This window comes from Neoarius graeffei, chromosome 14, assembly GCF_027579695.1.
Source record: "Neoarius graeffei isolate fNeoGra1 chromosome 14, fNeoGra1.pri, whole genome shotgun sequence".
Taxonomy (NCBI): domain Eukaryota; kingdom Metazoa; phylum Chordata; class Actinopteri; order Siluriformes; family Ariidae; genus Neoarius; species Neoarius graeffei.
Window position 1 is genome coordinate 73,598,267 of NC_083582.1, and position 17,515 is coordinate 73,615,781.

A 17,515-nucleotide genomic window follows, 5' to 3' on the forward strand; every position below is an offset into this window, starting at 1 on the left:
GTGTATCCTTTTCAGTGTTTCATTAACACTGACGTACATTTGCTTATTATTATTTTTCTGGACAAAAATGAATCTCTCTGCCATGTTGTGTGTGTGTGTGTAACCAGCGTGATGTAAATTTAATTGGATGACTTGACGATGTCTTTTACAGAGAATATTGGTGGTAGCAGGGGTTTGGTCAAACGTCAGTAGAGGAACGAGAAGGCAATCACGGAGAGCAAGCGGGTAATGAGTGAGTGGCTACACCTTTGGTGATTTCCTGAAACCTAATTTATACACTGTTTTGCAGTGAGTGAAGAGACTGAGAGACTGCGCTGAATTAATAGAGTTTCAGCAGGGTCGTATTGTGTGTATGAAGTGTGTGCATCAGTGAGATCACTCTTTTTTTGATGAACTGTGGGTGGTAAAAAGAGCAACTGGACTTGCTTGAAGATTCTTGAAGACGTTTCACCTCTCATCCGAAAGGCTTCTTCAGTTCTGTCTGACTAATAGGGAGTATCAGGTATTTATCCTCTCATGAGTGAAAGGTGTCGTTGAGTCATCCTGTTGGTGTGGGTCACTGGGGGCTGAACGGCCTAGACAGTCGTTGGGGTGATCAATGGGTTGCCTGTTAGGGTGATCAATGGGTTGCTGATTCTCTCTGTCGTCCTGTGAGTCACTGAAAACAGCTGGGTTTTGGTGTGCATTCAGTTGTCTGGGAAGTGTGCCAAGGACTGCATTGTAGGGGGCTGATAAATAATGTCTTAGGCCCTGTCCACACGGCAACGGATTCAGGTGAATCCGATAAAATTTATCGTTTCGGCCTGGCGTCCACATGGCACCGGCGTTTTGGGTGCCCCAAAACGATATTTTTTGAGAACGGTTTCCAGAGCGGAAAAGTCTGGCAACGGCGCCGTTGCGAAGTCGTCTGGATGAGTAGAACGGATTTGTTTACGATGACGTCACAACCACATGACTAGAACAAGCAGCACTCTCGCGCGCATCATTCCTGTGAGTGCTTCACACCGGGTAGAAGAAGGGGTTTATGCGCATGCGTCCTACTTCTTCTATTGTTCTGGTGTCTCCGATGGGACCGTCTTACAGCGCACGTAGAGGTGTGGCATGTGTATTGCATTGTTTTCAGCAAGCGTTGCGTTGCCATATGTACCTGATATTTTACTGATCCGTTGCCCATGTGGACGCGATATTTTTTTTACCCGCTAAAAAAAAAAATCTCATTGGCGTTGTCATGTGGATGTAGCCTTAGACCACCACCTCTGTTCAGTGATGGCCGTTCCAGGTTGACAAAAATGGCTTCTTTAACTCCTCGCTCATACCAACGATCCTCTCTGGCTAAAATGCGTACGTTGCAATCCTGGAATGAGTGTCCTTTGTTGTTAAGATGAACGTAGACAGCAGAGTCCTGGCCTGAGGAGCTGGCTCTCCTGTGTTGAGCCATGCGCCTGTGAAGCGGTTGTTTTGTTTCCACAATATACGAGTCCGTGCATTCCTCACTGCACTGAATTGCATACACTACGTTGTCCTGTTTGTGTCTGGCTATTCTGTCCTTAGGGTGGACCAGTTTCTGCTTCAGGGTGTTACCGGGTCTGGAATGTACCGGAATGTTGTGTTTGTAGAAGATCCTCCTGAGTTTCTCAGATAGACCAGAAATGTAAGGAATGACAATGTTCTTGCGTTTGTTCCTGTTATCATCCTTGTCCATTATGTTCCTTTTTCTGCTCTTGAAAAAAGCCCAGTTGGGATACCCACAGTTCTGAAGTGCTTTCTTTGTGATTCTGCTCCTTCTCTTTTCCCTCTACCATTGTAGGAACGTTCTGAGCCCATCTTTTTTTGATGATAGTCCGAGATGTTCTGGAAAGCATGGAAAATTAATTAAAATGAATAAAAGCAACACCATAGCCTGCCCCTGCTGTTCTCAATCCTGTCCCACACACCAGTGTGTCACATTACCCGTCACATTACCTTACAACAAGCGAAGCAGGGGGGAGCGCAGTGCGTCACTGTTATATCCGACGACCTCATGTCTCATTCACATGTAAGAAAACACCTAACATTATCATAATGAATGTAAACAATGAACACAGTTGTTGTTACTCTCAGCTGTCGATTAGCTCACTAGCTTTAGCAACGTGTCTGCAAAATATCCGAATAGCTTTGTGAAAGACTCCAGTCACATGCAACGAGAGCACAGCTAGAGTACACAGATAGTCCATCCAATCATTTCATTCAAACCAAATGATTGGCTTTTTACAGTCCTGTGACTGCCAGAGATGATGGATGTTTTTTTCTTTTCATTGTCCAAGCATTTGATTTATTCATTACTTTTGGGATGTAAAGAGAATTTCAAGAAATCTGCTTCTACTGTAAAAAAAAAAAAAATTACCTACACTGCCTTTAACTCAAAACTAACTCTGGTTTGGTCCAATCTAGGATTATTTCTTTGAAATATTATGTTAGTGGTGGAGTTTGCATGTTCTCCCCGTGTCCGCGTGGGTTTCCTCCGGGTGCTCCGGTTTCCCCCACAGTCCAAAGACATGCAGGTTAGGTTAACTGGTGGCTCTAAATTGACCGTGAGTGTGAATGGTTGTGTGTATCAGCCCTGCGATGACCTGGCGACGTGTCCAGGGTGTACCCCGCCTCTCACCCATAGTCAGCTGGGATAGGCTCCAGCTTGCCTACGACCCTGCACAGGATAAATGGATATGGATAATGGATGGATGGATATTATATTCGCACTAATCTTTATCGACAGTGTAGTCACGCCTTTTTGTCAAGGATCATTATATAATCGTTATTCTATCCACATTCACTGGATGAGTAATTGCGCACACTGATTGGCTGCTCTACTAGTAGGATATCAGCTCATACAGGTATACCATGAGTAGAGAAAAACAAAATGGCGGAGCGTGTTGCTGAACCAACCGAGGATGAAATCAAAACTCTCCTCGAAAACAACCCCCCCTCAAAATACAAAAAAAGCAGCAACAAAATTGAACATGTACTGTATATAATTTTTTTTTTTTTTAATTTTCAAGAATTCTCATTTTTCACAAATTGCTTCTATCATTTCGCCGGTTTGTTTACATTCTAGCGGAAATGATTTTGTATAAAGTTTTTATTTATCAAATTTGCTAAAAATAAAAATGCTCTGTTTCTCAAAATCCAGTGAATGTGGATAGAATAAAACAGTTATTCCACTCAATCTCATCGTACACGGCTTATAGCCAACTCGGTGTTACGTGCCTCGTCAGCTATCGGCTCATGTACGACTCGATTTTGTGGAATAACTGTTAAATATTTAAGTCCAGATTAACAGTAGTGTCAGACTCCAATCTAATCTCAGGTCGAAATTAGCTTTGTGATTGGACTACAATCCAGCGAGGTTTATTTTTTATTATAAATTATGACCAAGCTTTTACTATAGTCCGAGTTAACAGGTTTTAACTCTAATCAAAATGATCTTGATTAGATTGGAATTGGACTAATTTTCAATTTTACATTCAGATTGGTTTGGTGAAATCTGTCCGGAAAGTGCCCTGTGATGTTCTGGTTTCCCATGCTGTGTGTGTTCCTGCTTTGTGCCCAGTGTTCCTGGGATAGGCAGAAGGATAAAGTGCTTACTGAAGGCGAATAAATGAATGAATGGACAGACAGCATAGCTTTTAGTCTGAGCAGAGAAAAGCTTTAGCAATGTTGACACAATCCGCTCACCATGCTCTGAAAGCGAGAAACAGAGTGTGACGGAGAGACGTGGAGATTTTAGCATTTAATGATGTTGACACAACTCTATCTGTTCAGCTCAGAGAGAGAGAGAGAGATTGATTGATCGGGTGATAAAAAATGGATGGATTCACATGTGAAAGTGAGAAGGTCATTTCTAAACAAATACACCCAAGTCGGTATGTAAGCACAGGCAACATAAATTCAGCTCTATTCTACCACAGCACTGCTGAATGCTTCATCCTGATTCGTGGGATTGGTGGCGACGCTCACCGGCCACTTTAATCGAAACTTGTTTTTGATTCTAAGATCCCTGTTCTTGGCTGCAGGAGTGGAATCCAATGTGGTGTTCTGCTGTTGCATGCTGAGATGCTTTTCTGCTCACCACGGTTGTAAAGAGTTGCTATATCCTTCCTGGCAAAAAGCTCGAACCAATCTGTCCATTTTCCTCTGACCTCTTATCAACAAGGCATTTGTTTCCACCCACAGAACTGTTGCTCACTCAATCACTCGATGTTTTTGCTTTTCGCACCATTCTGTGTAAACTCCAGAGACTGTTGGGTGTGAAAACCCCAGGACATCAGGAGTTTCTGAAATACTCAAACCAGCAGTCCATCTGACTCAAACCAACACCCGTGCCAGAGTGAAAGAAAGTCGCACTTTGAGATCACAATTTTTTCCCATTCTGATGTTTGAGCATTGTAAACATCAGTTAAGTGAAGCTCATGATTTGTATCTGCATGATTTAATGCATTGTGCTGCTGTCAAGGGATCGGCTGATTAGAGAAATGCATCAAACAGCAGGTGGATGTATGAGTCTTCCTAATAAAGTGGCTGGTGAGTATGTATTTATCGATTGGTTTTTTTTTTGGGGGGGGGGGGTAAGGAGATGCGTATTGAACATTTTTTGGAAGGAGTCTCTAGTATGAGTGGGTGGATTTTCAGTGCGGTTTTGCACAAAATAGAAATTATTATTATTTTTTTTTTAAGTTGACACAACACAATCATGAATGGTCCGTGTTTCCACTGATGCCCCTTTTCCACCAAAGCAGTTCCAGGGCTGGTTCGGGGCCAGTGCTTAGTTTGGAACCGGGTTTTCTGTTTCCACTGACAAAGAACTGGCTCTGGGGCCAGAAAAACCGGTTCCAGGCTAGCACCAACTCTCTGCTGGGCCAGAGGAAAGAACCGCTTACGTCAGCGGGTGGGCGGAGTTGTTAAGACCAACAACAATAACAAGACCGCGAAAGATCGCCATTTTTAAGCGACGAGAAGCAGCAGCTGTACAAACGCGAAGTCATCCATTATTATTATTATTGTTGTTGCTGCTGCTTCTTCTTCCATGTTGTTTTTGCTTCAATATTCGCGCCAAGGTTTATGCAAACGTAGCGACGTAACTGACGTATACAGCGACGTAATGACGTGGCTTCCCTTAGCACCGCGAGCTATAGAAAAGCAAACTGGTTCTCAGCTGGCTCGCAAGTTGAACGAGTTGTGAACCAGCACCAGCACTGGCCCCGAACCAGCCCTGGAACTGATTTGGTGGAAAAGGGGTCTGAGTGGTGTTATGTAGTTAAAGCTGCGGTTTCTCCTCTTGCAATAGTCATCCCAATTAAATGTAGCGACCTGATAACTGAAGTGTCGGTATGTTGTATTCATTTCAATTTGTCCATGTGACATAAATGCTGAAAACGTGTATCCACTTCAGTTTTGCAAAATACTGCTTTTACGAAATTTGGGGGGGGCACTTCATGCGACAGTATAAACGTTTTTTTTTTTTTCAATATTTGAGTGTTTTCAAAATACATGTGTTTCCGTTAATCATTTTCAAATTCGATTCACAATATAATTTCTGCATTAACAGGTTAATGGAAATCCACCTCGTGTAACAGTCAGACGTAAAGCTGTAACTTTAAGATTTCTGAGAACGTTGTGCTTTCTTAGGAGCATGACAAGATACAACCCAAAGTCCAAAAAAGTTGGGAAGCTGTGTGAACTGCTGAAGGAAAAAAAAAACAATGTGAAGCTTTGCAAACCATGGAAACCCTACAGTATATTTCATTGAAAATAGAACAAAGACAACATATCGAATGTCGAAACTGAGAAATTTTTGTTTTTTTGAAAAATCTATGCTCATTTTGAATTTGATGTCAGCAACATGTTTCAGAAAAGTTGGGACAGGGAATAAAAGACTGAAGAAGTTGTGTAATGCTAAAAAAACAAAACCCTAATTTGATTAATTGGCAACAGGTCAGTAAGATGATTGGGTATAAAACAAGCATCCCAGCGAGGGTTTTCTTGATTTGCAAAATCATCACATTCTGTTTTTATTTACAGTTTACACAGTGTCCCAATTTTTTTGGAACTGGGGTTGTAATTTTCTTGAATAACTTTTTATAGCTGCTGTAATGTGACAACAATGTGATAACTAATGCACTGCTAAAGGTAACTATAAATGGATAAAAAGTATGACGGGTCTTTTAAATTGCTGTGGTCATCGTCGTTGTCGGCTGTCCGTCGCTAATGATGATTGGTTCATTAAGGCCAATTTATGCTGACAACGCAGTCCTCGCAGATGGCGTTGCAGATGGTGTCTGCGTAGCCCCCCCCTTCGCAGACTCTCTGCGCGCACCTCCCAAAAATTGTGACCACCGCAGAAGCCTCGCAGACAGCATCGCAGACAAGAGGGCTCTGATTGGTCCACTCTACATCCGCTGTCCACGCACTTCCGCTTCCCTACTTTCCCAGTTTGGTTTGTTTTCACGACCGCCATTTTTAAAAACACGAGCGAAGATGGAGCAGCACGAAGAGTGGTTGATCGAGGAAGTGAGGAAGTACGTACATCTATACGACTCTAGTTCTAGTCATTATAAGTAACCGGAGGATAAACACTCCACTAACCACACATGGCGTTGCAGATGGTGTCTGGCGTTGCAGATGGCGACTTCGCGCCCCCTTGCGTTGTGCTGGTGAATAACATCGCGCACGCCTATTACTCCCCGCTCAACGATAAATTACAACTGTCTGCGAAAAGCTATCTGCGAAAGCCTTGTTGCAAGAGCATGCAGAGGCCCTTAGGATGCATAGAAACTCAGATGGGCTGCGAGGCCCACACCAGCGTGACCGTGTCATCCGCAGCGGTGGCATGAACGGCCCGGCTGAGCTGCTATGGAATGCCTGACTTTGTGAGCTATCGTATATCCCCTTTGATGCTTGTCTTCAGTTGGAGACACTGAGCTTTTAACTGTGCTTCGCCATTGTTGCTCTATCCAAGGCGTCCCTTTCCCACGCCTGATCAACAACTCCGGCATTCATGTTCCTCTTCAAGACGCCTTTGTACTTCAGTTTCTGTCCTCCTTGTCTCCTCTTTCGTCTCAGTTCTCCGTAGAAAATGGCTTTGGGTAGTTGCGTGTCAGGCATGTGCCAGATGTGTCCAGCCCGATGAAGTTGGGAGGCTGTGATCAGGGCTTCTACGCTTGCTTGTATTGGCTCATCTGAGGACTTCTACATCAGGGACCTTGTCCTGCCGTCTTATTTTGAGGATTTGATGCAGGTGTCGGAATTGTAGCCTGGTCAGTTTCTTGAAATGTTTATGGTAGAGTGTCGTGTAAAGCAGAGATGGTAAGACTGTGGCTTTGTATACTTTCAACTTGATGGTTCTCTTGATGTCATGGCGAGACCATAGTTACTTTTGTAATGCACTGAATGCTTTGGTGGCAGTTTGAATCCGGCGGTTTACCTCCAAGTCTGATGAGTTTGTGTTGGTAACTGCACTGCCTAAGTAGGTGAAACTCTCAGAACTCCTAAGAGGCATTCCATTGACCAAAGCAACGTTGTTTGACCTTGCCTGTGGCTCAGGTGAGGGTTGGTACAGGAGTTCTGTTTTCATGGTATTGATTTTCAATCCAAAGAGGGTTGCAGCTGTGGCAAAGCGATCGACAATTTCCTGCATGTTGTCTAAATCTGTTGCTATAAATGCAGAGTCGTCTGTGCACGGCAGTTCTCGTATGCAAATTGCTGTGGTATAAAAGGAATAAAACACATCTGGACATGCTGCAAAACACCTGGGTTGGGAAGAGTAACTCTGCTTTGTGTCAAGTCCCATCACAGCACATCATTGTTGATTACTTTCCTGTAACCACACCCCCATAGTGTTTTATTCCCAGCATAACATAGACACTTTCACTAAAACGGTACTTATTTCCTAAAACCTTACTAATTCCACGCAAAATCTGATTCTGTATCACCATTTTATTTCGATGTGTGAAATTCCTGTTTCCTGGTTATTTCTCCATCCTCCTTATGTTGGAGCGCTAAACTTCACCTGCTGCTTAAAAAAAAAAAATACAGGTATGTTGCCAATTTTTGACAAGTTCATTTCCGCTCTCAGAACATCTGACACAAAAAGCGTGAAGCAGGAATACTGTCTCTGGCTCTGAGCCTGCGTTTGCTCGTTATGTCGTCTAATAAACTGTATTTCTTTTCTGCTGCAAGGTGCTGGATTTTATTGCACATGCGCACACACCTGGCTTCCAGTTCCCAGAGAGAATTGTCGTCTGAGATCCAGGGGTTTGAGAGCTCAGGTGAGGTAATGAAAGGGTCGTACTCTATATACTGCTCTGTATAGCTCAACAAACTGCAAAGGGAAAAAAAAAAGGTCCTCAAAAGGGCAACATGAAGTTCTAATATCATATAGCACAATATTTTATATGCATTATTGGAGAATCTCTTCTAAAAACACACCTTTCTGCAACTTTGGACATTTTTAATCGATGTCTGTCCAGCTGCACTTGCCAATACTGTATCTGAAAGGAAATCACACACATGGAACAGTTAATATATTCACAACGGCTCAGGATAAATAATTAATCGCATCTAGACAACTGAATTATTAACATTAATTCAGGGTGAAACTAAAAGTCGGTGTTTGTGTGCTACATTAAAACACTTCCCTTTGCTTATTTGCTTCTCCGACTCATTAACATTAAACAGCCAGATTAAAATTTAATGAGTGCACAGGCTAATTTTGTCCTGGATTTGCAATGTACTCTGTATGCATGAATAAATAAGATGGAAACTAAATTAGTTGAGGCTGCTATGGTCACAAAAGTGCACTTTCAGCACCTTTCCTTCACAAATTCACTTGCTTCTGTGTAACATATGGACAATATTCACTTGCTTGTCTTAATATTGGGCACATGTTGTTTTTCACAACTATAATGGTGTCTCGGAGGAATCTGAAATGCATCAGACGTAGTTCAAAATTATCAAAGAGGTCAAATGATGTAGATGCAAATCCAAAAAAAAAAATTTTGATTATATGTGAGACCCAAGACACAGTGGGAATATTCAGATGGATTCATGTGCAGAGAAACCAGTTTAGGAACCCAGGAACTTTGGATGAGTTTTTAGAGGATCCCAGTCTGATTTTTGTATGAGTTGTAGTTTTAGTCGCCTTTTTAGTTCCTGTGAGGGTTCCCCAAGACACCTTGGCTTTAGAAAGGAGTTTGACATGGAACCCTCTCTGATGGGGAAACAGTCTAGGACACCAACTTTTTTATATCCTCTACATGTGACACTTTTCTGTAGCCCAGGAACCACTGCCAGGACCACTGTCTGTTCAACAACAAGCTTCACCTGATCAATTCTCAAACTCTGACATCACAATGCTGATAAATCCTCGACTCTCTGACATCATGATGCTGATCAGTTCCCAAACTGTGACATCATGATGCTGATCAATTCCCAAACTCTGACATCACAATGCTGATTTGGGAATTCTCAAACTCTGACATCACAATGCTGATAAATCCTCGACTCTCTGACATCATGATGCTGATCAATTCCCAAACTCTGACATCACAATGCTGATAAATCCTCGACTCTGACATCATGATGCTGATCAATTCCCAAACTCTGACATCACAATGCTGATAAATCCTCGACTCTCTGACATCATGATGCTGATCAATTCCCAAACTCTGACATCACAATGCTGATAAATCCTCGACTCTGACATCATGATGCTGATCAATTCCCAAACTGTGACGTCATGATGCTGATCAATTCCCAAACTCTGACATCACAATGCTGATAAATCCTCGACTCTGACATCATGATGCTGATCAATTCCCAAACTGTGACATCATGATGCTGATCAATTCTCAAACTCTGACATCACAATGCTGATAAATCCTCGACTCTCTGACATCATGATGCTGATCAATTCCCAAACTCTGACATCACAATGCTGATAAATCCTCGACTCTCTGACATCATGATGCTGATCAGTTCCCAAACTGTGACATCATGATGCTGATCAATTCCCAAACTCTGACATCACAATGCTGATTTGGGAATTCTCAAACTCTGACATCACAATGCTGATAAATCCTCGACTCTCTGACATCATGATGCTGATCAATTCCCAAACTCTGACATCACAATGCTGATAAATCCTCGACTCTGACATCATGATGCTGATCAATTCCCAAACTCTGACATCACAATGCTGATAAATCCTCGACTCTGACATCATGATGCTGATCAATTCCCAAACTGTGACGTCATGATGCTGATCAATTCCCAAACTGTGACGTCATGATGCTGATCAATTCCCAAACTCTGACATCACAATGCTGATAAATCCTCGACTCTGACATCATGATGCTGATCAATTCCCAAACTGTGACGTCATGATGCTGATCAATTCCCAAACTCTGACATCACAATGCTGATAAATCCTCGACTCTGACATCATGATGCTGATCAATTCCCAAACTGTGACATCATGATGCTGATCAATTCTCAAACTCTGACATCACAATGCTGATAAATCCTCGACTCTCTGACATCATGATGCTGATCAATTCCCAAACTCTGACATCACAATGCTGATAAATCCTTGACTCTCTGACATCATGATGCTGATCAATTCCCAAACTGTGACATCATGATGCTGATCAATTCTCAAACTCTGACATCACAATGCTGATAAATCCTCGACTCTCTGACATCATGATGCTGATCAATTCCCAAACTCTGACATCACAATGCTGATAAATCCTCGACTCTCTGACATCATGATGCTGATCAGTTCCCAAACTGTGACATCATGATGCTGATCAATTCCCAAACTCTGACATCACAATGCTGATTTGGGAATTCTCAAACTCTGACATCACAATGCTGATAAATCCTCGACTCTCTGACATCATGATGCTGATCAATTCCCAAACTCTGACATCACAATGCTGATAAATCCTCGACTCTGACATCATGATGCTGATCAATTCCCAAACTCTGACATCACAATGCTGATAAATCCTCGACTCTGACATCATGATGCTGATCAATTCCCAAACTGTGACGTCATGATGCTGATCAATTCCCAAACTGTGACGTCATGATGCTGATCAATTCCCAAACTCTGACATCACAATGCTGATAAATCCTCGACTCTGACATCATGATGCTGATCAATTCCCAAACTGTGACGTCATGATGCTGATCAATTCCCAAACTCTGACATCACAATGCTGATAAATCCTCGACTCTGACATCATGATGCTGATCAATTCCCAAACTGTGACATCATGATGCTGATCAATTCTCAAACTCTGACATCACAATGCTGATAAATCCTCGACTCTCTGACATCATGATGCTGATCAATTCCCAAACTCTGACATCACAATGCTGATAAATCCTCGACTCTCTGACATCATGATGCTGATCAATTCCCAAACTGTGACATCATGATGCTGATCAATTCTCAAACTCTGACATCACAATGCTGATAAATCCTCGACTCTCTGACATCATGATGCTGATCAATTCCCAAACTCTGACATCACAATGCTGATAAATCCTCGACTCTCTGACATCATGATGCTGATCAATTCCCAAACTGTGACGTCATGATGCTGATAAATTCCCAAACTCTGACATCACAATGCTGATAAATCCTTGACTCTCTGACATCATGATGCTGATCAATTCCCAAACTCTGACATCACAATGCTGATAAATCCTCGACTCTGACATCATGATGCTGATCAATTCCCAAACTGTGACGTCATGATGCTGATCAATTCCCAAACTCTGACATCACAATGCTGATAAATCCTCGACTCTCTGACATCATGATGCTGATCAGTTCCCAAACTGTGACATCATGATGCTGATCAATTCCCAAACTCTGACATCACAATGCTGATTTGGGAATTCTCAAACTCTGACATCACAATGCTGATAAATCCTCGACTCTCTGACATCATGATGCTGATCAATTCCCAAACTCTGACATCACAATGCTGATAAATCCTCGACTCTGACATCATGATGCTGATCAATTCCCAAACTGTGACGTCATGATGCTGATCAATTCCCAAACTCTGACATCACAATGCTGATAAATCCTCGACTCTGACATCATGATGCTGATCAATTCCCAAACTGTGACATCATGATGCTGATCAATTCTCAAACTCTGACATCACAATGCTGATAAATCCTCGACTCTCTGACATCATGATGCTGATCAATTCCCAAACTCTGACATCACAATGCTGATAAATCCTCGACTCTCTGACATCATGATGCTGATCAATTCCCAAACTGTGACGTCATGATGCTGATAAATTCCCAAACTCTGACATCACAATGCTGATAAATCCTTGACTCTCTGACATCATGATGCTGATCAATTCCCAAACTCTGACATCACAATGCTGATAAATCCTCGACTCTGACATCATGATGCTGATCAATTCCCAAACTGTGACATCATGATGCTGATCAATTCCCAAACTCTGACATCACAATGCTGATAAATCCTCGACTCTGACATCATAATGCTGATCAATTCCCAAACTGTGACGTCATGATGCTGATCAATTCTCAAACTCTGACATCACAATGCTGATAAATCCTCGACTCTCTGACATCATGATGCTGATCAATTCCCAAACTGTGACGTCATGATGCTGATCAATTCCCAAACTGTGACGTCATGATGCTGATCAATTCCTAAACTCTGACATCACAATGCTGATAAATCCTTGACTCTCTGACATCATGATGCTGATCAATTCCCAAACTGTGACATGATGCTGATCAATTCTCAAACTCTGACATCACAATGCTGATAAATCCTCGACTCTCTGACATCATGATGCTGATCAATTCCCAAACTGTGACGTCATGATGCTGATCAATTCCCAAACTGTGACGTCATGATGCTGATCAATTCCCAAACTCTGACATCACAATGCTGATAAATCCTTGACTCTCTGACATCATGATGCTGATCAATTCCCAAACTGTGACGTCATGATGCTGATCAATTCCCAAACTCTGACATCACAATGCTGATAAATCCTTGACTCTCTGACATCATGATGCTGATCAATTCCCAAACTGTGACGTCATGATGCTAATCAATTCCCAAACTCTGACGTCACAATACTGATAAATTCCCAAACTCCATCACGACGCCGATCAATTCCAGAATGCTCTTAAATGTCCAGAATCTCTGACTTCAGAATGACACTTTTGTTTGTTTAGCATTCTGCACATCTCAGATTGTCTGAAACAAGGTTCACAAGGGTGTGTGTGTGTGTGTGTGTGTACCTGCTCCTGTAGTTCCTCCTTAGTGGGCTCCTTGACCTCAGGTGTGCTGGTGTGTGTGGGACTGTGACTGCGGACATCATTCTGTAGACCATACACTGACTAAACACCATGAAACACAAGCAAGCAATAAATTCACCAACAGTGCAAAAATAAAACCTCCTAAAGCTTTGAATAATGTCCATATTAATAATAATTAATAATAATCCATAGTTTTGGAAAAATTTTCATTCTCCCATGAGTTCAGTGTTCAGCACTGCGTGTGAAATAGTGCACATGACTGATCCTCAGGTTTACCTTCCGTGTTTTATGAGGCTGTTTCATCCTGGAGGATTTCTTGATGTCGGCTTCTGTTGTATTCACGCAGCCAGGCTGTGATCAATCGCAGAGAAAACACAATGAATCATTAGTCTGAGTCACATTCTCATTACCAAGCAAACAAACAGAACACTTGTACTTTTCCCAGATTCAGGTTCACAGACAAAAACAGTTCTGTTCCCCTGATTCATGCTGAGATTTGTGATGAAACACACTGAAAAGCTGACGGTTGACTCTTTGGGTTGGGTTCAGTGAGACTAATCACTTATAATATTTGTCAGAAGCAGGGCTGTGACGTACAGTATTACCAGTCTGATATCAGGACAAAATGATCCAGGAACAAAAGGGAGGCCTAATGGTTAGAGAAGCAGCTTTTGGACCAAAAGGTCATGGGTTCGATTTCCTGGACCAGCAGGAATGCCTGAAGTGCCCTTGAGCAAGGCACTGAACCCCAGCTGTTCCCCAGGCTGCTCTTGGTGTGTTGCTCTGGATAAGAGCACCTGCTAAATGACTACAATATAATTTGCACCATAAACCAGAAATTGTCATATTAAATACATCAGATGCCTTTGTTTGTTGTCTCTGATTCCTCCTTTACAGCTCACAGAGAAATCTCTCACTATTACCTGATGTCGAAAACAGGACATTTATGAGGCCTGGTTTCTGCTGATCTCTTACTCGTGTCACTGATGAGTGTCAGATAGAGTAGGAAAAAAAAATAAGGTAGGTACGGTATGAAATAAGCCCCGCCCCCAGGATCAACTGACATCACAGTGTGGCACTCTGCATTCCCATAATTTTGTTTTTGTAATATATGCTAGGAAATGTAATACATGCTTCCTCAAGGCGCACACAGACGCACAATCCTGGTCACATGACCACATTCCTGAGACAGCTTTCTGAAGCAGAGCGCTCAAGACGTCGTCGTCTTTATTTGTCCCATGCACCCTCAAGCACAATGAAATTCGTCCTCTGCGTTTAACCCATCTGAAGCAGTGAATACATGCATATACACACAAGTGAGCAATGAGCGCACACACTACAGCACCCGGGGAGCGGTTGGGGGTTAGGTGCCTTGCTCAAGGGCATGAAAGCCCAAGGCCGCCCCATGTTAACCTAACCACATGTCTTTGAACTTTGACTTTGATCTCCATCACGAATATAAGCGATCACCTCTTAATTTGCCTGAGCGAGCCCTCCCAAAGGGATCAATAAAGTTTTATCTAATCTAACCAGAGTTCTCTCTCTCTCACTGATGTTCAGGAATGGATCCAACCAAAGAATCACATTTACAGAAATATTTTCACAAATTTTACCAGATCTCAAAGGATTTTCACAGGGGCATAGAGCACACCGAGCCCTTTCTGAAGAGGGCAGCCACGGCCCGCGACAACCGCGACTCGGCCCACTATTCGCCCCTGAAGCCCCGCATAACCGTGGCTCACCGAAAACTTTAATATGAGCCCTGGCTCCAGCTGCACGTGCATACTGGGATTGAAAAATTTATAACTCGGCCACTGAAAGTCCTAGCCCCGCCAAACTTTACAGGCACCCTCCCTCCCTGAGACCTTTTGAAACAGCTCAGGCTCGGCCCACTATTTGCCCCGAAGCCCTGCATGGCCGCGGCTCGCTGAAAACTTTGAGCCCTGGCTCCAGCCGCATGCGCATACTGGGATTTAAAAATTCATAACTCTGTTAATAAAAGTCCAAGCCTTGCCAAACTTTACAGGCACCCCCCCCCTCCCTGAGACCTTTCAAAACAGCTCAAGCTCGGCTGACTACGACCGTGGCTTGGCCCGCTATTTGCCCCTGAAACCCCGCAAGACCATGGCTCACCAAAAACTTTAATACGAGCCCTGGCTCCAGCTGCACGTGCATACCGGGATTGAAAAATTTATAACTCGGCCACTGAAAGTCCTAGCCCCGCCAAACTTTACAGGCACCCCCCCTCTCCCTGAGACCTTTCGAAACAGCTCAGGCTCAGCCCACCATGACCATGGCTCGGCCCGTCATTTGTGGCAAATTTCAAATCCCGACCTCTTTCTGGAGTACTTTATTGGTTTGACCGAGCTTCTTTGTCTCAGGTCACGCTAGACAAAGCATCATGAGAATACAGGTAATTACAGTAGGTCAGGTAAGCATTACCGCAGGTGGTCGGATCCTGAACCACTGGTCTGCTGGTTGAGCGTGGCTATAGCCCATGTAGGAAATGACCGATGCCAAGTGGTGCACATAGAATTCTGACCGATGCACATGCATCGGTTGCATCGTTCTGGATCTGTCCCTGGATGTTCTACGCTTAACACTTACAGGAAGTGCGAAGAGAAATGGGAGCAATTTAATAAAGCCCTGTTTCATAAGACTCACATAACCGTGTCATAAACATGCCATAGGATAAGTTACATCCTGTCATGACTGTTTATTTCCAACGGTATACCGTAACAGTGTCATGTTAGCATGACAGCACACAATTCCTCAAAAGTTCTTTCAGTAGTTAAGGATTCTTAGCTTCCCTGAAGTGTTCTAGTCTCTCTGATCGGGACGTTTATGGGTTCTCTTAGCAGGACAATCCAAAGACAGCTTTTAAACATGAGTGTATGACACACACTCATACTAATTGATTACGAGTTAGCATACATTTTAGGACAAATAAAATGTGTTATGACAGATGTCAGGATTTCTCATCACATTGTCAGCTCAATATCAACAGCTGTCAGAACATCTGTTATACTTGATGACAATATCAGTTTGTGTAATATACAAATATCTGCGAATAGTGCATGCTCATGATGAATTTCCCGATAACTTTTAACATACTTCTGACTGGAACACCATTAGTCCATGTGTACATGATTAGACATGCTGTTATTAGAAATTAATCCATGATGAAATCAGGTAGAAGTGGATTATTTCTGTAGTACAGCAGCATATCTCAGTGTTTTATTGCTCTTATACTGCAGCAATTTCCCCACAATTACAACTTGTTTTATCTTTAACTGTTGATAGTTACGTTTTATGTTGTGGAATTTCCATGAGAAGTTAGTTCCTGTTATTACTCATTATAGCAGCTATAAAAACAGTCATTTCCTCACCAGGCTCACTTTTTTCTTGATGTTGAAGTTAATAAGACCAAAAAAAAAAGAGACGACATTCCAGTGGCACAATACTTACTGACTCTTTAAATGTGCTGACATTGGAGACTTTTTCCCAAAAGATTAAATAAGCATCTTCATTTTTCTTTATATAACATACATATCCTTACCGGCCACTTTAATAGGAACTTGTTGAGTCGAAGATCCCTGTTGTTGGCTGCAGGACTGGAACCCAGTGTGGTTTTTGTTCTCTGCTGCATGCTGAGGCTACGTTTACATTATGTCGAATCAGCGGATCATCAGATTAACGTTCTTAAAATGATTCGCGTTTACACTAAAACCGTTAGCCGTGCACACAGCAACGCCAATATGCGGATACGCTCGGCTCCGCAGGCATCCTGCGCTCCAAATCACTCCGCCCTGAACAGCGAGTGCCCTCTGGAGGGTGCGCACTCCGGCCCTGCGCAGCTCACACAGCGCGCGAGTGAAGTGCACAAGCCACGATTCGGGACTGAGCCGCTGTGTGTGAGATCCCAGCGCATATCACTTATTACTTGCAAGTGGAAGGATGGCAAGCCTAAAGACAATCATAACTACACAATGGGCAGTATTTGCATCAGTATTTGCAGTATTTTCATACTTTTATACTCTTTAATGAAAGGTGATACAAGGCAGAAGTCCGCGCCGTTTTTCAGCAGTCGCGTCACATGACCAACGCCAGCGAATCAGGAAGGTGGATGTCACAGTGACGTTGTCCA

General features: G+C 42.8%; 1 protein-coding gene across 1 annotated transcript in view; it reads right to left on the bottom strand.

Moving 5' to 3' along the window:
- Positions 1-17,515, bottom strand: part of rgs7b (regulator of G protein signaling 7b) — a 335,399-nt gene that overhangs the window by 26,097 nt on the left and 291,787 nt on the right. Inside the window, exons 9-12 of the mRNA XM_060940302.1 lie at positions 13,645-13,719; positions 13,351-13,449; positions 8,461-8,522; positions 8,243-8,353 (exon numbers count right to left, since the gene is read on the bottom strand). Coding sequence (XP_060796285.1) covers positions 8,243-8,353; positions 8,461-8,522; positions 13,351-13,449; positions 13,645-13,719 — 347 coding nt within the window. The remainder of the gene's footprint in view (positions 1-8,242; positions 8,354-8,460; positions 8,523-13,350; positions 13,450-13,644; positions 13,720-17,515) is intronic.